This window comes from Mizuhopecten yessoensis, unplaced genomic scaffold (genome assembly GCF_002113885.1).
Source record: "Mizuhopecten yessoensis strain PY_sf001 unplaced genomic scaffold, ASM211388v2 scaffold7507, whole genome shotgun sequence".
Taxonomy (NCBI): domain Eukaryota; kingdom Metazoa; phylum Mollusca; class Bivalvia; order Pectinida; family Pectinidae; genus Mizuhopecten; species Mizuhopecten yessoensis.
In genome coordinates this window covers 1,006,501-1,029,585 of record NW_018407082.1, presented here as the reverse complement: position 1 = coordinate 1,029,585, position 23,085 = coordinate 1,006,501, and the positions used below count along the sequence as shown (strand labels likewise).

At 35.7% G+C, this 23,085-nt stretch overlaps 1 protein-coding gene across 3 annotated transcripts in view; it reads left to right on the top strand.

The window, feature by feature from the left end:
- Positions 1–2,731: 2,731 nt before the first annotated feature.
- The window catches only part of LOC110453785 (arf-GAP domain and FG repeat-containing protein 1-like), a 47,919-nt gene continuing 27,565 nt past the window's right edge, over positions 2,732–23,085 (top strand). For all 3 annotated transcript variants that reach the window (XM_021502937.1, XM_021502936.1, XM_021502935.1), the window contains exons 1-3: positions 2,732–2,917; positions 6,227–6,320; positions 7,336–7,587. In XM_021502937.1, coding sequence (XP_021358612.1) covers positions 2,739–2,917; positions 6,227–6,320; positions 7,336–7,587 — 525 coding nt within the window. In that variant the 5' untranslated portion in view covers positions 2,732–2,738. The remainder of the gene's footprint in view (positions 2,918–6,226; positions 6,321–7,335; positions 7,588–23,085) is intronic.

The following is a 23,085-nucleotide window of genomic DNA, read 5'->3' as shown; positions in this document are numbered from 1 at the left end:
AAGACGATTAGTTCCGTCTTTTCCTGATTAAGCTTTAGCATGTTGGCGTTCATCCAGGTACTGATATCTGTCAGACAAGCTTCCAGATTTTCTGAAACTGTATCCCAACTGTCTTGTGGTTTGATGACCATGTAAACTTGTGTGTCATCAGCATAGCAATGATAGCGAAGACTATGGCAATATTTTCGGGGTCCTAACAACGACCCTTGAAGAACCCTGAAATCTAGTACTTTGTCATGTCAAGTGGTTGATCCGATGGCAACACACTGTCGTCTTTCACTCAGATAAGACTGTATCCAGCATAGTGCGGTATCAGTCACTCCATAAGAGTATTCCATACGTTTATAAAGTATGCCTTGGTCGATGTCGTCAAATGCAGCTGACAAGTCCAGCATGACAAGCACCGCTCTGCACTTGGTATCCAATGCAGAAGCTATGTCATTATGTACACGTAGGAGGGCCGTCTCAGTAGTGTCCCATGCGGTAGGTCGATTGCATGTTGTCATGGAGGCTGATTGCATGGAGATGAACCTCTAAACGACGGGACACAACCTTCTCCAAGATCTTAGACAGAAAAGGCAGATGTGAAACTGCGACGGTAGTTCTTCAACTCCTCCTTGTCCATTCCAGGCTTCTTTAACAATGGTCTTACATGTGCCTTCTTGAAACACAATGGAACCTTTGACTCAGCCAATGATTTGTTCATGATTGAGGCAATCAAAGGAAGCAGTGCTTCAAGACATTGCTTTAATAGGTCTGTAGGCAGTAGATCAAGCTCACAGGACTTCGATTGCGAGGTCATGATGATATTGCGTAACTCGTCCTGTGTTGTTGGTGAGAGCTTTGCCAATGGTTCCCCATCAAATTCAATGTCAGTAGTCATGACAGAGATATCATTGTCAGCAGAAGTGTTCACTTCGGCAATGTTTTTCCTGATTGAGCTGATTTTATTCAGAAAGTAATCACTGAACTTGTTTGATAAGACTTTTTTCAGAATTACAGCTTTGGTAGGATAATTTCACCTTTCTGGCCCATTAGGTTTTTGGTGAGTCTAAACAGCCGAATATGATCCTTACCACATTCTTCGATTCTTTCCGAATAATAAGCCTTCTTTGACTGAATGAGAAGTGAACCAACTAGCCGACATTGTTCCCTATAAATCTGTTGGTGAAGGGTTAATTTGGTCCGTCGCCACTGTCTATCTGCTTACGTTACGGTTTTTTCACAATGGATTATATATAAAAACAGAGAGACGTATATATCACATATGTGATATAGATAGGTCTAACCGAGAGGACTTAATTGGACAAAATATTTCTTCAAGAGAAGAATTTAACATCGTGTCAAATGGGAATAGTATAACTGTTCATGCTGAGGTTTCAAGTAAATCTCTATGTATCATATTACCGGGAGAAACACTGCATAGTGCTCTAACAGGATGCGAAGTTTTATATATACATATATATAAAAGATGGATTGTGTCAATAAAAGGACTTTTTGTGTAGAGCAACCTTATGCAAAAGGGACTCAATTTTGTATAAATGAAGGATGTGATCCCTTTGGTAGCATAGGGGCGAGGCCCTAATAAGGGAAATTTAGGTAAATCATTTAAAATTATTTTCCTTCTGTACATAAAGAGGGGTTTTAACCAAATTTTGTCTAGAACATCTTTGGGAAAGGGGAATTCACTTTTGTATAAAAGAATGGTGTGGCTCCCCTGGGAGCAGAGGGGCGGGGCCCGTTAGGGGGAACATATGGGAAAAAATTAAAATCCTTCTCCTTCTGTGTGATGAGGGATTTGAACCAAATTTGGTGTAGAGTATCCTTAGGCAAAAGGGACTCAATTTTGCATAGCTTCCCATGTGGCTTAGGGATGGGGCCCTTATAAGGGGAATTTAGGTAAATCATTTCAAATTCTTCTCCAGAATGTTTAACTTGGTCATTATTGAGATCCCCATCCGATAACCATAATAACAATTGCCGCGCATCAAGAGAAAAAAACACAATCATGATAAAAGAATTGACTTTTGGGTCTGTCCCCGCCCATATAGGGGCTTGATTTCTAAGCCATAAATTTGAAACAGTTGAGATCCGCACCCGATAACCATATATACCATTGCTAGACATCAAGAGACGAACATTATCATGATGTAGGAATTGACCCTGTGGTCTGGCCCAACCTTTAGGGATCGCGCCCCCCCCCCCCCCCCCCCCCCCCCCCCCCATCCCACTTATTATTTTGATGAAAATCGGAAGTTTACGGCAATATTTTTTTTACAAACAGTGCTTACCAGCCGATATAAGAATGTCTCCTTCGCGCTTCGGCGGTGGGGGAAAAGCGAGGAGGTGTAGCTTTATAGGATTATGATACTATGTATTTTGACAGACCACACCAAAGACTGGATCCAGAATTTAAATAGTACTGTTTTTCAGGTATGGGTTCATTTTGGGTGAGTTGTTCTTCTGTTTTCCGTGCGAACTTTTATTAAGTTTGTCAAACGATGGCCAAACTCCTAAATTATCTTCGTAAAGTTCCAAGCAGGTTACGAGATAAATCTAATACTAAATACACAAAATATGTTCAATTTTTGGCAACAGACCCAAGCACTCACTTTTAGAGCACATGTTCATATTGTGACTAACATGCATTTGTAAACTCGTGGTAATTTTTCTACCTGTCTCATTTCCATAAGGAGTTATCTACCTTTAACATTGAACTGAAGGTTATTTCCGGTAAAATGTCGTCGACGAAAATGGCGTCGAGCAAGAGAAAACAGGATGAAAAACATCTAAAAATGTTACGAGAGATGGCGGCATTGCCTCACAACAAACAATGCTTTGATTGCCACCAAAGAGGGCCAACCTATGTCAATATGACGGCCGGATCGTTCGTGTGTACGTCATGCAGTGGTATACTGTAAGTAGACTTGAGTTACACACTAACACAGTACACCTGTGCGGTTTCAAAACGTGGTACTGTCATTCTTGTCATCAAATCGCGTGTCGTCTGCACGGATTTTTTTTTATGAAAAATTGCATGTTATTTTAGTATGTGTGAGGTGTTTTGTAATGAATTGATCCATGATGGTTTTGTAAATTTTTGATGTGGTCTTGTTTATAAACATTGAACTTTTACAAGCAGTATTTTGACAGGGGGCGTCTCTTTAAAACTCCCTCATTATGCAAATTTACCTCCCTTGTAAAACAATTTTAACCTTTAATAAAACACCAGTAGGTCTTAGTCACCAGTGGTCATGTCATAGTTTGTGTCATGAACTATTAATACAAGTGACATGATAACGGGAATGAATAGCACTGCATTAATATTTATAATTACCTATATTTATATACCCCTAGCTCTGATTCAATTCTGTAGAAGTTAAATAAACTTGTTTTTTTTTTTATTATGGACCACAATGTATGACACCAAATGCAGTAGGAAAATGTTATTACATAGATCACTATTGATTATATTATTTGTATCATGATATTCGAAAATCATCAGCATCAATTTTTTTATTGGTTTCAGAATTATTTCAAATTTGGAATTTTTCATTTTGTTGAATAACGAAACAAAACATTTTTTTAGAGATTTGTCTTATACCATTGAGTAACCAAATGAATCACTTGAATGAAATCCTACTTTTGATAAGGTGCCAGCACTTTACTGAATAGTGTGCATGTTACAGAGAAATTGAAGTTGACCTAGTCTGATACTGCGTTAACATGTACAGATAATGGTAAATCAACATAGATAATGTTTGAGGATAATTATATTTGGATGACCTTCATTAGCAGGTGTAAATGGGAAAAAAATCACAATTTGAATAACGTTGTGGAGTTTTCCTAAAACATCTCTTTGAGATTTGTAAAAATGAGCATGATTTGTTGATAAATTGTCCTAGGTAAAAAAGACTATTGGAATAGACTGAAGGGAGTGTAAAATATGTTCATTGAGTCAAATTTTAACCGAACATCAGTATTAGCTTCCGTAATCTTCAGTGCACAAAACACATCGTAAAGAAAAATACAGTGTTACCAGTAATATCTGCACTGAACATCTGTTTTACATCCTTTCCCACTTCTACACAAAACACTCGTATCATGATCAGCAACCTTTACTATTTTTATGTCACAATCACAATATTATCATGACGTTACATTATAATGTCAGATTTGAAACCGTCAAAAGTGTCATTTAACTGACAGCGACTCTAGCAATCTTGCAATCGGCAATGGACAAGTGGACACCATTTCATGTATAAAGGCAAATTAAAAAATTGCAACTTTATTTGATTTTTGGGATGACCAACCACACACTCTTTCTACAGGGTCGGTACATGTACCACCATTCCCATCTCACGAACTACCATTCCAAATTACTTACCCCAACTGGCTATAGGGGTGACACCTCTATACCCACAGAATAGCCTAAACTACCCACAGGAGTAACACAACCTTTACCCACATTTCACAAAGTAGTCGCCCCCTAGGGTATGACAGAGGGCTTGGAAAAAAGGACAGTACATGGCATCAGAAGAATAATAAAATGAGGATGTCAAAATTGGCTTTCAGAAGAATCAGTCAGTTGCAAATTAGATTAAAGACACAGATTACAAATTGTGATAATCCAAATGTATTATTGATAGAATTGGAGAAAAAGAATCATCCTGAACGTTACATGTATATAAAAATATATGCCAGTGAATTTGAAATCTCCACCCTCTCGCGATCGGTGCAGGGCTCTTTCTGGGGCATTTCTGGGTCGAGTCAAGAATATCGCCCCCCAGGTTGAGATTTCTCTGTCATATTACATTCATGGTAGGGGAAATCATATCAATATCCCCAGAACTGCCACTTTACTTACTCCCAGGGTGACACAACCATCTCTCCAATATCAGGATCTATCACTTTACTTACCCCCAGGGTGACACAACCATCTCTCCAATATCAGGAACTATCACTTTACTTACCCTCCCAGGAGACAAATTTTACCATCCCTCCAATATCAAGAACTGCCACTTTACTTACCTCAAATGTGACAAATTCAGCACTCCAATATCAAGAATTGTTCCTTTACCCATCCCCAAGGTGACAAAACTATCCCTCAAATATCAAGAACTGCCACTTATTTTGCCCCCAAGATGACAAAACCAGCCCTCACATATAAAGAACTGCCACTTTACTTACCCCCAAGGTAACAAAACCATTCTTCCAATATCAAAAACTGCCTCTTTACTTACCCCAAAGGTAACAAAACCATTCTTTTAATATCAAGAACTGCCACTTATTTTGCCCCGAAGATGACAAAACCAGCCCTCACATATCAAAAACTGCCTCTTTACTTACCCCCAAGGTGACAAAATCATCCCTCCAATATCAAGAACTGCCTCTTTACTTACCCCCAAAGTGACAAAATCATCCCTCCATTATCAATAACTGCTTCTTTACTTACCCCCAAAGGGACAAAATCATCCCTCCATTATCAAGAACTGCCTCTTTACTTCCCCCCAAGGTGACAAAATCATCCCTCCAACATCAAGAACTGCCTCTTTACTTACCACCAAAGTGACAAAACCATCACTCCAATATCAAGAACTGCCACTTTACTTACCCTCAAGGCAACAAAACCATCCCTCCAATATCAAGATCTGCCTCTTTACTTACCCCCAAAGGGACAAAATCATCCCTCCATTATCAAGAACTGGTTCTTTACTTACCCCCAAAGTGACAAAACCATCCCTCCAATATCAAGAACTGCCACTTTACTTACCCTCAAGGTAACAAAACCATCCCTCCAATATCAAGAACTGCCACTTTCTTTACCCCCAACATGACAAAACCATTCCTCCAATATCAAGAACTGCAACTTTACTTTCCCACAAGGTAACATTACCATTCTTCCAATATCAAGAATTCAAACTGCCACTTTATTTACCCCAGGGGTAACACCTATATCAGTTTCTAATGGAGCCAAATTAACTAAAAGCTATTTTTGCTTCTCAATAAAATATCACTACAAAATAAGACATTTCATGACCAGTCATGAATATGACTGAAAAATCAAGCTTTCAGTTGATATGAAGTCCAAAATTATCTGATTGTTATTCAGATAAATGTCTTGAACAAAAGCGTCCAAAAGCATTTTTCAAAAAGTTTTTTTTTTTTATTTATATAGATGTTGTTAATATTAAAATAATATTTCTGCTTCATTTTTCCATTTTAGACGTGGTATAAACCCTCCACATCGTGTGAAGTCTATATCAATGACAAGCTTTACACCTGACGAGATGGAATTTCTCAAATGCCATGGCAATGATGTAAGTACAAGGCACTAAATATTCTGGGTGTTGTATAACTTGAAAGATTACGCAAAACTGAAGAATTTTTTCATGGTGGAGACTTTCAGGTCAAATTTGAATAGTTTCTCATCTCATTGGTTATGAATTATATGAATAACTCTCCCAACACAATGAGTAATCACTGATATATACAATTCTATTGAAATAATAAGATAAAAAGATCCTGTTTATGTTATGATATATCTCATGATTCAAATAAGTGATAGAGTCCCGGGTTTTTTCGGGGGTCATTTCCAATGTTAATGTTTCTAACATTTCCCAAAATTTCTTTTTTTCCCTAGCAAAAATAGAAGTATTTTTTAATTTTCAGTTTGCATTCAGATGACAACACAACAGCAACATCAAAAATGAAATAATCTATGATAAAGAACTATGATTTAAGGATGTTTTAGTCTTTTAGATGATACTTTGCAAAAAGAAAAGGGAATATTTGGTTTAACTATGAAAGTTCCCAATATGGGTTACTGCGACACATTTTTTTTCCCAATTCTTATATCCCCATTCCTAAAATATGTGGATCCCCCAGAAAAGCCTTGGGTTCTTAAGTGGTTTTTTTTCATTACTGGATCATCCAGGACTCAATTTTCTTTTCTGGGTCTGGTTATTTTAGGACTGAATATATTCAGTTTTCGAAGAGTTGATCACTATCATCTAATTATTTAAATTTTCAAAATAAAAATTGAGAAACAATTATAAAGATGTATATGTTTTAATTTGTTTTCTTTAGATGAAACATTTGAATCTCTAGATACATACAGTATTCGTTTTTTATTGTAATAATTTTGAAAAATACTAGACAAAAATATTGTTATAAAAATTTGTTAAGCTTATAAAATACTTTGAACAACTTTGCCGTAGCCCTAAAGTTACGACTTAAGTATGGACTTGTTCTGTTTCATGAAGATCTTAAATATATTGGATACAGGAATGGCGGAAATTGACCAAACTTACTAATGTATGACATGTTGCACAGCTTTGTAGGAAAGTATATTTGGGGCTGTACGACAGTCGGTCTTGTCCTGAGCCTGATGCCAGAGAGGAACAAAAAGTGAAAGACTTTATGGTACAAAAATATGAGAGGAAGCGATTCTATGTGGCACCAACAGAGGCGATGAAGGAGGAGGCGCGGCACATGAACGAAGCAGCGATGAACAAACAACCACAAACCAAACCTTTGAAGTCCCTTCTTGGGAACAACACCACCCCTTTGGTTGTCCAAAATCAGGTATGTACACATGTACACCAGGCCCACGTGTATAAAACATCTCAACTCTTGAGATTTCCTCAAGTCTAAGATTTCCCATAGACAATACATTGCTTGAGATTTTCCTTAACTTTGAGATGTTTTATGCAAGTGGGCCCTGACACTTAATATTGCTTACATCCTAAAGCTTCCGTATCTTCAAATATTATTACCATACTTGCCAACTCTCCCTGTTTTGGAGGGAGACTCACAATTTTGGAATCTTATTTTTTTTAGATTTGAATTATCTGAGGATTTAATCTGAATGAACAGCTCAAAATATGCTGATAAAAGGGCTATTTTTCCCTAGAGCGTACATACACACGTTTGATTATGCTTTAATTCTGACCACATGTTATTGCCCACATGGAAATTTCAAAAAGTATGTAGTATATCTACACCACCATGATGTTTAATGGGGGAAGGTGTCTTTTCTTTGAAAAAGAAGGTAAATTTGAATTTAGGACATATTCCAGAAACCGACCAGACAAAATGAAAGGTGTTTTACATTACAGGTGCGACTGTCATATGTGAAGTTAGGGGTGAGGGGCGGGGTAATTTTTGCTGCATACTTGGTCTGAAGAAATACGCAAAATATATTTATCTGTACCCTGTACGTAAATTTGGTGCCCTTAAATCACTGTGACGTCACAGTTCCTGGCAATTGTTTCCTGCATCTGAAACAGGAATAACAGATTCCAAAGAGAAACATGGTTTTCTAGAAATAATATCTGAACATTGTGTGAGAAAAAGGTTCCCAAGCTTGTGATGGTTGTTTTTCATGTTTTTCTGAATCTCATTAATTAACTTTTGAATTGTAAAATACACTCGGTAAGCTCTGTGTCTTTCTACAATTTGAAAATTAACAACTGAAGTTAGATAAACATAATAACCAACCCTTAATTGTTTGGGATCCTCTATTTATTCCAACTGATTCAAGAGCTTAGTGACTGGTTATCAACTTTAATGAATACGATCTACTTAAGGTGTCCCAATTTAACATCGTAGTAACACGTAACTGGATTGTGGAGCTGCTATCGGAGCATTCATTATCCTAGCTGGATGGAAACACTGTTTTCAAACAGCAAACCTTTCTCTTGCTTCTGACACTGTTGGACGGAAATATTGAAAATGAAGTATATAGTGTGGAATGGTATAACTGTAAGCACAACTTAATTGTAATGTCTACTTGAGTGGCAGTAAATAATTCCATTACAAGAATATCCTGACTACTCCTGACTGTTATAGGACATGTATACATTATTGTCGTATCTGTAGCTAAGGGCTATACATGTTCTGTGTAAACACTTTTCAGTACAATTGAAAATTTCAATCTCTAATATTTTCTTCATGATCAAGTTGTAAACAAATCGTTTTCTGCATTTTGTCAAAGTTAACTTTACTATATTTTGTCAAAGTTACCTTAAGCTGACAAAAAAGTGTATGAAACTACAAAACTGAGCTTTTCAAATAAATAATTTAAGCATATGAAGTTGAAATTAATTAAATTGAAACTTTATATATCTCTGAATAAATACCTGATACTTGTCAATGTCGACCCTGATATGGATGATAAACAAAGATTTATTGAACTGAAGTGTGTCATGGGAGAGAAATAAAGAATTCATTGAACAAAAAGTGTGATATGGCTAAACAAAACAAAGATTTATTGAACTGAAGTTTGACATGGGGTAAAACAAGGATTTATTGAACTGAAGTTTGACATGGGGTAAAACAAAGATTTATTGAACTGAAGTTTGACATGGGGTAAAACAAGGATTTATTGAACTGAAGTTTGACATGGGGTAAAACAAGGATTTATTGAACTGAAGTTTGACATGGGGTAAAACAAGGATTTATTGAACTGAAGTTTGACATGGGGTAAAACAAGGATTTATTGAACTGAAGTTTGACATGGGGTAAAACAAAGATTTATTGAACTGAAGTTTGACATGGGGTAAAACAAGGATTTATTGAACTGAAGTTTGACATGGGGTAAAACAAGGATTTATTGAACTGAAGTTTGACATGGGGTAAAACAAGGATTTATTGAACTGAAGTTTGACATGGGGTAAAACAAGGATTTATTGAACTGAAGTTTGACATGGGGTAAAACAAGGATTTATTGAACTGAAGTTTGACATGGGGTAAAACAAAGATTTATTGAACTGAAGTTTGACATGGGGTAAAACAAGGATTTATTGAACTGAAGTTTGACATGGGGTAAAACAAGGATTTATTGAACTGAAGTTTGACATGGGGTAAAACAAAGATTTATTGAACTGAAGTTTGACATGGGGTAAAACAAGGATTTATTGAACTGAAGTTTGACATGGGGTAAAACAAGGATTTATTGAACTGAAGTTTGACATGGGGTAAAACAAGGATTTATTGAACTGAAGTTTGACATGGGGTAAAACAAAGATTTATTGAACTGAAGTTTGACATGGGGTAAAACAAGGATTTATTGAACTGAAGTTTGACATGGGGTAAAACAAGGATTTATTGAACTGAAGTTTGACATGGGGTAAAACAAGGATTTATTGAACTGAAGTTTGACATGGGGTAAAACAAGGATTTATTGAACTGAAGTTTGACATGGGGTAAAACAAAGATTTATTGAACTGAAGTTTGACATGGGGTAAAACAAGGATTTATTGAACTGAAGTTTGACATGGGGTAAAACAAGGATTTATTGAACTGAAGTTTGACATGGGGTAAAACAAAGATTTATTGAACTGAAGTTTGACATGGGGTAAAACAAGGATTTATTGAACTGAAGTTTGACATGGGGTAAAACAAGGATTTATTGAACTGAAGTTTGACATGGGGTAAAACAAAGATTTATTGAACTGAAGTTTGACATGGGGTAAAACAAGGATTTATTGAACTGAAGTTTGACATGGGGTAAAACAAGGATTTATTGAACTGAAGTTTGACATGGGGTAAAACAAAGATTTATTGAACTGAAGTTTGACATGGGGTAAAACAAGGATTTATTGAACTGAAGTTTGACATGGGGTAAAACAAGGATTTATTGAACTGAAGTTTGACATGGGGTAAAACAAGGATTTATTGAACTGAAGTTTGACATGGGGTAAAACAAGGATTTATTGAACTGAAGTTTGACATGGGGTAAAACAAGGATTTATTGAACTGAAGTTTGACATGGGGTAAAACAAGGATTTATTGAACTGAAGTTTGACATGGGGTAAAACAAGGATTTATTGAACTGAAGTTTGACATGGGGTAAAACAAGGATTTATTGAACTGAAGTTTGACATGGGGTAAAACAAGGATTTATTGAACTGAAATGGGGCATTGGATAAAAAAATAATGATTTATTGAAGATAAAATGTGTGATGGCTGAGAAAACAATAATTATCATTTATTTTAAAGTGGTACAACTGCCATGTGACCAGAAATTAATTAAAGAACTCAAGTTAATGAAGCATGACATGTAACTTGAATATGTGTATCTGTTCTCTGGTTCGTTCGTTGGTTCGTCGGTTCGTTCGTTGGTTCGTTCGTTAAACCATTTCCCAATTAGTAGTTACAATTTTAAACAGTGGTGTGGGCATCCTTAATAAATGACTATATAGAGTAAAGTGTTCTCATTAACATATCAGCCTGTACTTTTATCTCTGTGATACTTATCTTTGTCTGTTTTAGTGATAGGCTGGGGGAGGTACCAGCTGGTACATATATACTGGTACGTACCAGGCCTACAATGTAGCTAGGACTTCCATATTTGGGCATAAGTGGTTTGATCTTTGTTTAATCAGTGATAAAAACAGAACAGATAAATTTGTAAAAAAACAATCTGCATTGTTTATTTTGCTCTAGCAATAACATTTTTGGCAGTTCAATTTGTATTAATTAAAGCTGCAGGTGCACTTCCTGGTATCAGTTGGATTATATACACTGGGTGTAAACTTTCATCCTGTGATGGCGTGGAAAATTCACACTCATTGTACCTTAACTCATTCATCCCTGAAATTTCATAATGAACTATTCCAAACTTTGAATTGGAAGAGTTCAAATGTGTCTTCAGGGGTGATTACGGGTGAGTGAGTTCGTGTGTCTAGAAGTCATGACATAGGTAATTGTATAACATATGTGGTATAGCGCCCAGGTATGGATACTCGTAATTGCAAAATGTTTGAATTTAAATCACTGATATTTCACAGCTACAGTTAAACTCTTTCCCTATCATACTTAACATCTTCTGGATCCCCAGAACCATAGTTTAAAAGTTTAACTCTTTCCCCATTATACTTAACATCTTCTGGATCCCCAGAACCATAGTTTAAAAGTTTAACTCTTTCCCTATTATACTTAACATCTTCTGGATCCCCAGAACCATAGTTTAAAAGTTTAACTCTTTCCCTATTATACTTGACATCTTCTGGATCCCCAGAACCATATAGTTTGCTTAATGTGAAATTCTGATATATTTTTTTCTCCATTTTTCTTCAAAGTAACTGTTGATGGACTTCATAAAATATTATGCCTCATGCAATCTTCTACTAAGTAGATGTAAAGTGTTTGCCTTGTGTGCCAGTTCTGTACTCATCTACTGTAAATGGTTTACTTTCTGGAGCAGTGCTCGCGATCGAGCTCCTATAATTTCATTTAGGATCATATATCAAAATTGTCATATAATATATGTACATTGATAGGGAAGTGTCTTAAACCAAAACTAGGTCACTGTGACCTCTATTTTGACCCTTGACAATGATATATTTAAGCATTTGTGATATACTATTTCATGTAAAGCCTTCAAAATATGTTGTGGGTACAAATAGGATAGAGAGGGGGTTGTTAACTTGCTCACTGTGACCTATATTTTGACCTTTGATCACAGTAAAGGAAACATTCTTGAAGACCAAAATTTGGAAATACTGATCTTGGCCTGCACAGGCAATGCAATAGTAACATTAGAATTTTACTATTCAGGCAAGTGGATTTCCGGGGCCTTCTTGCCCCAGGTTAATACTTTGAAAATCACAATACAACTGAGACCTAAATGCAAAAGTGCCCAGTCATTTGAATTTGTTTCCTTATCAGGTGTATTGTTGAATCCTGTCCAATCTGAACACATGATGGGTGTCTATTATGGATACAAAAGATTACTGTATACTCCAACTGACCCACCTTTGATGTCCAGTCTTTGATGGTCAGATCTAGATCTCCCTCCCTCAGGCCTTGGTGGTCAATCCATTGTGCCAAAGAATGAATGTTTTTCTTGTCTTTATCATTGAACGTGGACTAATTGTATATTTATAAGCAGTGCATTTATCATGGTACATATAGGATACATCATTTTAATTTCTGTCCTGAATTCATACAGCAGGCCATGCATTGTTCCATGCTTCTTAATTGACAATACCAATTATGTCCTTTTAGAAATACACAATTACATTGTGTACATGTACATTCAGCTGGGGGATAACCCATTACCCTACTGTATTTTGGCATTTGTATCGTTATATCATTATCATACTGTGTGTATAAATATCTATTTCTTGTGATGAGGATAAGACGTACATTCTTTTATGCCACAAAATTTTCCCTTTAACCGTACAATACTAGAATATTCACATTGTTATTAATAACATTTTTGTAATTTTATATATATGTCTGTGATTTGTTTTGACAATTTCGCTGCACTTTGTAAATGTTAGTTGTGAAATTAAACATATAACTTTGTATGAAACATGTTGCCCATCCTTTTTGAAAGTAGATGTAAACAAGATTGATTATAAAACTCTTCTTGTAAACAAATCAATCCTAATATAGCCATCTTCTTGATAACAAGTATTTACTTTGTGTTGATTATGACCTGTATATGTTCATAAACAGTAATTTACCAGCATGTCCATAGGTACAAGTATAACAACATGTTCATAGGTACATCCTAGTCCGAATTATTCTGACGTTTTATCGACTTTTTTCGTATCGGTCTGTCGTCGATTAACGTCAGAACTCCGGCCCTCTATAATATGCGGGAAATATGTGACCCGCGCCCGGAGCGCACTTCAAACTGATATTTTAGAAGCAACTCTTCACTTTCACACACATGTCGCACATGTATCGAAAGATCTATTCTTTATGCACAAGATGAACATACATAACATGCCTCAAACAACCAATACAATCACTAAAAACTTTTTTTTTTTAAACTTACTCTGTTTTACTCTAGGTTTTTGATAGCCCCGCCTTCTAATGCCACGTGACTAAAATCTCGCCGGCCTACGTCATAACGTTCAGTAACGCGAGATCTCGTCAAGTCATGTGACATTGCTCATGGCCTAATTTCCATTAAAAACATGGGTTGCTTTAGAAAACGTTGGAAAATACTTTTCGTAATGATCTTTGAAACTTGTTATTGATACCACCTAGTGCATAAAGAATAGATTTTTCGATCCATGTGCAACATGTGTGTGAAAGTGACGATTTGTTTCTAAAACATTAGTTTGAAGTGCACTCCGGGCACGGGTCGCTTATTTCCCGCATATTAAAGAGGGCCAGAGTTCTGACGTTAATCGACGACAGACCGATATGAAAAAAGTCGATAAAACGTCAGAATAATTCGGACTACTTTGATCCTAGCTATGATAAGACTGTTTTGATCATATTTAAATTATTTAGGTTTTATAATGTACTCTTTATCTGGCCCTAGAGAAACGGGATGGTTATTATATCTACATACTGAAACATTGGTAATTTGGACAGGATTTGACTGGTACTTGTTTGTGAAATTTTGATAGATGATAAACCTTGATATTGACCCTTGTTAGACTTGTGTCCTGATACAGTTATCTCCCTTTGATGGTGGGTAGAGCGCTTGAGACATTTTATCAGTACAGGTAGATCCAGGCACTGGAGCCATGTGATCGATTTACCTGAGTGAAGGATGGTATGATGCACTGGTCACTCGCGGTACCTGGTCGTACACCTTGTTATCTGTTTTACCTGTACAGGTGTAACACTGACACTGTTTATCGTTGTTGATATTTACATAAACATACTTTGTTTACCTATTTACAAGACACTACTGTCCCCGTATCTCCTGTATTTCTGGTATTTATTTGAAATAAATATTTGAAATTTTTCAAAGCATAATTTTTAAGAAGCTTTTCATTTCTAGGCTAACAGTACACGTTTATAGGGAAACAATATGACTAACTCCAGGCAAGGAATACAAAGAATTTAGTCTGCTCTTAGAAATAACAAAGTTCGCTAATGAACTAGATACTGATCATGAGTACACTTGGAACAACATGTACTTTGAAGTGGTCTAATATTAATAGGGATAGTTGACCCATGGACAATGCTATTGATCCAAAGGTCAGTGTGAATTCTTGTAGGATCCAGACCAATTGAGAAATTTCTCAATGACTTTATGTTAATTAGATAGATGTACTTAAGGTCATAGGAGTGTATTGCTAAACCGAAGTAGGAAGTACATCCCTAGTTGAAAATCCAATGTAGGGAGACAGTATCACAATTTCTTCATATTCTAATGTTTAATATTAAACTGATGAATATTGTATGTTTATTATTGACAGAACAGTGTGTTCTTTCAATATTAAAGTATTTCAAAGCAATCCAGGCATTAATTCAGTTGTTTTTTAATTAATGAGTCACATGTGTCCATTGTTCTGTACTTCAGGAAACAGGCTCCCTATTTCACTACTGTGAAGTTTTTCAAGAACATTACTCTTACCTGCAGTTACTATGTGTATATGGTTTTATTATAAAATGTCAATTTTTAATCGTTTATAGATAATTAATTTTACACATTTTCAGCGTTTTTGACATTGATATACATTAATGGAATGCTAATCTATGTCAGTATCATTTTGATTGACATTATTTTGCAAAACATTGCGTGTTTCAATTTTTTTTTCAAAATTCACTCATTTTTACATAGATTTCCATTTAAAATCCTTACAATTCTGACAACCTATATTTTTTTTGTTAAATTCAAAATAAAATATATATTTTGTAGATAAAAAAGTTGTTAATTTTGGACGAGATCTGTTGTAAACACTGCCTTGCATTGTATGTATAGACTAGTGTCAAAAAACAATCAGCTGAGTTTATGTATAAATGAAAATTAAATTCAGTCACGTTCTATTCTCCCACTGTGGTGTAACAAACCGTATATAGTTACATTAATTTTACAGTTGTTGAAACATAAAACATAACGCCAGTACTCTATATAGAAACCATGTTAATTGTGTATAATCTAAAGAGGTATTTTTCACAATTTTGTTTTGAAGTTATGAATTGAAATCTACTGTAAGTTGACAGCTAACATTTCTAGTCAAAAGCACTTTACATACCCAATAGACTTGAAAATGCATTTTAACACATGGAAATGAAATCACTATACAACACTGTATATAATCAAAGGTCAATATTGGGACAGTACACTGTACCTTTGATGTACCTCCCTAAAGGATAGCAGATTTATCTCCCTTTCAAATTTAACGTCTCGTTTTTCAGAACTACACAAGTCAGTGTATCATTGTGATTTTGTGTAACCTTTTATTGCGTTATATAACAATTAAAAAAGTCATTTTAAAATATACATACTTCTAGATTTGAGATGAACATCGTTTCCCCATCATATATCTTTAATTGTGACCTTTTGACATTTAATTGGTTACTAATTAATATAAACAAACATTCTCTATGATAAAAGAACTTTTTATTGTACCTGCAAATTGAAGATGAATGGTATAATTGGGGCCGCGTTGGCCTACATAGGACAGTCGCCAGGTACTGGCCGTAGGTCGATGTATTTATCTGGGAACTCCGGTTTTCCTCCACCACCAAAACCTGGCACGTCCTTAAAATGACCATAGCTGCTGTTAATAGGACGTAATGAATAGTATATTGAAGTGCGGCCTAAGTTCTAATAATTTTTTATATTTGGTTTTCGATTTTCCGAGCTCCCTCGTCAGTTGATGCCCAGATCAGCCCTGTGGAGTTTCAAGTTATCTATGAATTTTTGATGAGCTTAATCTATATTCTAATTGATTTACAAACAACCATAAATAAGTTTTGGTCCGGTTTAGATCAATACACCGTGTACTGTATAGCGGTTATATTTCGCGGGGTTTTTAATTTCGCTATATTCGCTGTTTGACTAATATGCGTGTATCCTAAATACCAGCGAAATTATTGAAAATGTTAACCACTTTTATGGACCTTATCACAACATGTTGAAAACACTAATAACCCCACGCTGTTATGCAAGCTAAAATGAACTCAAGACAGATTATCACTGGACCACTGGGCAGTCCATGGCCATGTAAAACCAACACCTATATCAGTGGCTACAACATATGTATATGTACACAGTAGGTGATTAATTGATTACAGTTTACTCCTACAAAGGTACATACACATTTGATGATCTTTCCAGATTCAGAATCAGATTTTTATTTCTCTCAGACATACAAAGTATGTAACAAGAGGTCAATATGTATCATATTCATATATACATGAAGTCACTGGCGGGTGATGATGCTCGGGATCAGTGTTTTACAAACGGTTAACCTGTATTTTGAGGTTTAATCCTTAAATGATGACATTCAAAATACTTTGCACGACACATGGGATTCGGTTGCACAGCGAAATTTAATCCCCGCGAATATGTACTGAATACGAAACCGCGAAATATTGACCCCGCGGATCAAAGTGCTACACAGTAGTTGATGATTTTCATAACAGATTTAATTTACCAAATTTAACAAGTGCAAAGCGGTCCACTTATTGAAGAACCTCTCAAATGCTTTGCACTTTTAGGAACGACAATATAAAACCAAACAACATAGCAGGTACTCGTTCTCAGATGTTAATTTTAAGCCATCAATTCTTTAAATCTATAGTATGGAATAGAAAAGAGTAATATGAAAAAGATAAAAGAAATCATTGGAATCAATGAATACATGTGAAAACCAGAGGTCCTTGTAACAAATGGAATCCCTGTGTGTTGTATTTTACTCTACTTGTGATTCATGTCAAGTCTGGCTAAAAGTTCTGGATTCAAATTGGTTAACTTATATACATGCAAATATTAGCAAGCACACGATTCCTGTACATGTATAGCTACAATCAGGTAAATCTAGAGGATGTTAAATATTTTATGTATATGACTACAGGCAGACTGTCAATACCTAGGGAACTTAAAACGTTGCATGTTCACATTATGTCAAATCAATAGCCTGCTGAATCTAAGTCATCAAGCTTCATTCAAGAAAAAATCAGATTCGAAAGAGGTTTTCTTTTGTCGGTCTAAGAAAAAGCTTTATGAGCTATTCAGTTTTTATTGCTTTTATGCCGTCCGTCCGTCAACTATTTGACTGAAGAATTGGAGGACCTAGGGTCATATTTGGCCAGTAGGTACCTGGGGCGGAGTGCTATAAAGTTTCCTCATTAAAATGACCTTGACCTACTTTCAAGGTCACAGGGTTCAAATATGTTAAAAACTTCAAACAACAATATCCTAAGAACCATTTGGACTAGAGTCATGATACTTGGGTATGTTTTGAAGACCAGCGGTGCAAATCTTTTTCTTAATTTACTGTAGTCAGGGGTCAAATGTAAACATTGGTTAAAAGCTTTAAAATTACAATTTCAAACTTCAAACAACAATATCTTAAGAAGCGTTTAAGAGATGTTAAAATGTCTTGTGTTCTAGTTACCAAATTTTGGTCTGAAGTTACCTACATGTCAGTTTCTATTCATGTAACACAAAAAAAAACAGGTGAGCGATACAGGCCCTCTGGGCCTCTTGTTATTGCGATACTTGACACAACTCAAATGTAGTCATTTTAAGCTATGACAAATGTGCAGCCAGTGCTGTTATCAGCGACATTTGTGCTGATATATGTTCGTTTCCTGCTGCGTGACTGGGATACAGGTTAAACTTTTCTACAACACAAAGGAATGCTTTTCTCTCTTGTGTATATATATATATATCTATTTCCACATTTCTGTGTACAGTTGAAATAAACGCATGCTACATGTCAATTATTTTTTATAAATATTAAACTTCCCTCCTGTTGTCATCTCTTTCCTAGAATTTAAGATGGTATACTGAGTATATACAGTACATCTGCTGTTGTTGACCTGTATAAATATATTAGATTTTTATATCCCCGCAACATAATGGAGAAGGAATTAAATGTTTGTTTTTTCCGTTGGTCAGTTCTCTGTCTGTCTGACCAAACCCTTTATTTTTAGGTCACATCACTTTAATCTTGCAAAAAAATAGAATTAAACCAATATGTGAAATGTAGGTCACTGTGACCTATATTTTCAGCCTCACTGACTTTGGTTTCGACTTTACGTTTACCTCGAGCTCCGTTACACTCATTCTTGATGTGTAATTTACGCTTACCTCCATTACACTCATTTAAGGGGTGTAATTTACACTTGCCTCCGTTACACTCATTCTAGAGGTGACTGTCATCACAATTCATATATGGATTAATCTTGAAAAAGAATTAGAGCTACACCAATTTATTACGTTTTCACAATGAAATATCAGGAATTATACCATAAGATATCTCATTTCTAGCATGAAAATCTGTTGTAAAAACATAGGAAAGGCTTAAAGTCAGGCCTAGGCTTATCTCAGATGAATCGGTGTGAAATATAGTTTATTTATTTGAACATTAAAAGTTTATGCCATTATTCAGGGGAAAATTCTGTCTCAATCAATACTGTTGTAGGATGGATAACCTTGTGTGATAATTGTGTGTATGTATATAACATTACTTCTGTTCACGGTTGCCTGTATTCCGACGTCTAGATATGGGTTTCCAGTATATCTCCTGGAATGTAAAAATAGACTCATTATGAGGAGAGTGTTTTTATCAAGTCTATTACTAACGGGAGAGTGCACAGTTGTATCAAACCTTCAGTCGTAGATTATAAACGAAAAGGACCTAAACTTTGATATTGGACATTGCATAGTCTCTAGATCTCGGAGAATTCAGGCATTTGACAGTAATATTGTAGGCTTTAGAATCAAAATGGGCCATGTATGAGTTAGACTTTGGTTTGTTTGTGGTCCTATTAACAGGACTAGAGTCATTTAAGGACGTGCCAGGTTTTGGTGGTGGAGGAAAGTCGGGTTCCTGGGGAAAATGTGTTAGACAATTTAGGCTTTGATTTGGCAACATTAAGAAGAATCATAATTTAGATATTTAGAACCATTTTATTTGGGGCTGACTAAATTTTCTTGGTGTGTGGACCAACCACCTTAGCTTGTGACTAAGACCCTTTAAATAGCGCAGCAACAATCATAGCTAATTTTGAATGGGCTGTTTTGATTGGGTGGAGAGGCTGGTGCTCTTGGAGCACATGTTAGGTGTCGTACACAGAAACGATCTGTAACACCTCCAGGAGTAGAGAGCTATATTAACAGTCATTTGTATCAAGTATTTGTAGCTAGGGTGTGTAACAAAGTAAAAATTGTGCATCATGTCAAAAGAAAATTTGAATAAGTTCATTTGAATCTCTTTCATTTATTCAGTCATATTTCTTTCTTGCTGGGAGCAACTATTTTTCCAGTGCTAGCTTAAATAGTGAAATGTACAAATCTAATCAAATGAAAACAAAATATACAGGGTAAGATATTTGTTTGTAATAATAGTTTTCATGTGGACCTGAAACTAATGCAGTATGTTTGGACATATCCTGATGTAGCTTTTAGATATTTCATGGATTTATCTCAATACTCATTTTAGAAAAACGCAGTGGCGTAGCATACATGTAGGTATGCTTGTATGCTCTCGCATGCACTAAAATTTCCAAGAAATATTTTAATCAATATTTTTAATAATTTCTTTTTTTTTATCAATAAAAGGAAAGAAATAAAAAAAGAAATCTTGAACATGTTAGTCTGAAAAATAAGTGTTACATGTCTATACTCATTGACAAATCTTGAAGGTTTATGTAAATCAAAAACTACTTAGGGAAGTACACAACTTAATATCATTCAAATAAAAATTTGGGTTTTGCTTGATGATGATTTCTTCTAGGGCCTAGTAGAACCCAAACCCTCCTCTTTCTCCGGTGCTACGCGCCTCACACGCTCGACCCTCTGTAAGCATACTCTTAGAGAAATGATTTGCTACACTACTGAAATGCCATCCCGTAATGATGTTATGAAGTCTGAAATTGATCCTATCTAATTTTCCCTGCTTCCACATTGTTTTGATTTTTGGAATTTTTCTTTCAGTTATATGTGCCCCAATTAGCATATCTCTGAGGTCAACATCCCCCAGACACTAATCCCCCCGTCCCTTCCCCCTCCCCCTCCCCTCCCCATCCAAAATATATAGATTTCCTTGTATTACATCACCATTAAACATCAGCTGTTGACGTCGTTATTAAAATTCGCAAAATTCCAGCATCAGTGGCAGCAAGGTCAATAGGGATTTAGAACATTTAAAACGTTGTGTGTGGCCTCATTAGCAGTCTAAGAAATTGTATAGTTATCGATTATATCTGAACAGTCCATATGTCAATTTATGTTACACTTTTGTATTGGTAATGAAATAAGATGTGGCAGTGATAGGGGGGACGCCTTTTGGTAGTCACTACCGTTCTTTCAAAACATGTAAAAATCAGAAGATATTGGCATTTGACAAAGTTAAAAATTAATTCTGTGTAAAGTGAATTGGTAATTATAATCCTATATGAAATTACAGCATTTGAAGGGGGAAAAATAGATATTTGTTCAATGATGATATGTTTATTGATGGAAAGATTCAATGAATGAGTGTGTTATCTGTTGTCATGTGACAATGCATGTGTCCAGATTCACGAGAGATGGTCCAGTCCGTACTAGGGACCACTGTACACCACCACGCTGTATCATCAACTCACCTGTGTCTCTATCTCGTCAACACACCTGTGTAACGTATATATATAAACAGACATTGTTCCGTAGTAGGTCAGTGAACACATGTCTTGTCAGCTAGAAAGGACGTAGACGTTTCTGTACCATTATTCTCTAACAGTGAAAGGAAGTAGACTACTTTTAAATCTATTATTCTCAGTTAGAAACATAAACATTTGACACACAGTTACCTTTAATCGGACTTTGTATGAGGTTTATACCGACCTCACTCCTTCTATATAGAGCATTGACATAGCTATATATAAACAGCCTGTGAAAAACAGACTGTAAACACAGCTGAGCCAACCACGTGTGGGATATAGTCGGCCTTAACTTCCTCATTATATTATAGTTGTAAGAGAGCGGCCGGTAACACATCAAGTGTGTCTTGTACAGTATATTGGGTATTGGATGTGATAGAGAATTCGTAGCACCAGATGTGATTTGTGCCAGGCCTGGGAGGACCAAACGGGTACACAAAGGACAAAATCCGCTGTTGTTCCATAGACAAAGACTCACCTGGACGGAGAATACCTTCTTCCTGTCTTTTCCTGGGAGAGTACAAAGACATTGACAGATTGTAGACCAAACAAAGGAATTTGTTACACAATTTCGTTGTAGCAACAGATTTATACATTTTTACTGAATATTTCATTTGGAAGAATATTTCAGAGAAGGAATCTCGATTCTGTATCTATGATCACATTTTAGAGAAATAGAACCTTGACATTTGTTGTTGTCGTTGCATTATTGTTGATTGTGATAATTCTCCCCCCCCAAAAAAGCTGTCAATATGGTTGTTATAAATGCGAGATCTGACAACATTTCAAAATACTCAAGGCCGCGTCCAAAAGCGAGCTGGAAGGAGAAATCTCTTATCATCATGGATCTGGAAGAGGTAGGAAAATATTTATTTACGATGATTTTCTCATTTCAGTAAAATCTAAAAGTAGTCGTGATTAATTGTTCCAATATTTTGATTTTGAGATGAAAATAATGTAAATCTGATTAGTAACAGCATTCACTATTCAGTTTATCCCTTTGATGTTCTGATTATCTAATACAGTGATGAATATTTTCAGCCTTTTGACTGATTTAAATCTTTTTTAGAATTTTGCTAATACATGTACAACTTTTTCCAATTAACATGTTGTTAAACCCTGAATCTAGCTGTTTCTTTATGTGTATGATTTGTCTTCCACCTCTTTTCTCCTGTACATTGAGTATATATGTCTTGAAGACAGGGATAGACATTACTTCTATAAGGGGGTCTGCAGGTCAATGCCTTTAGCTTACAGAGCTGTATGTACATTTAATTGTTGGTTGTTAATGGCGGACAGTCACATCTTGTGTGAAGGGCCTCAGTGACATTGTCTGACGTCTGAATTCCTACAGGGTGGCATTCAACAAGTTAAAGGCCTAAGATATCTTACTGCTATAGATGGATTACAGGGCTGTGTTCTACTCTGCCCTATAAATAGTGCTTGTATCTAAGCAATATGATACATTCATAGCTCGTCTTCCTTCCTAAAAGTGATTAAGTCTTT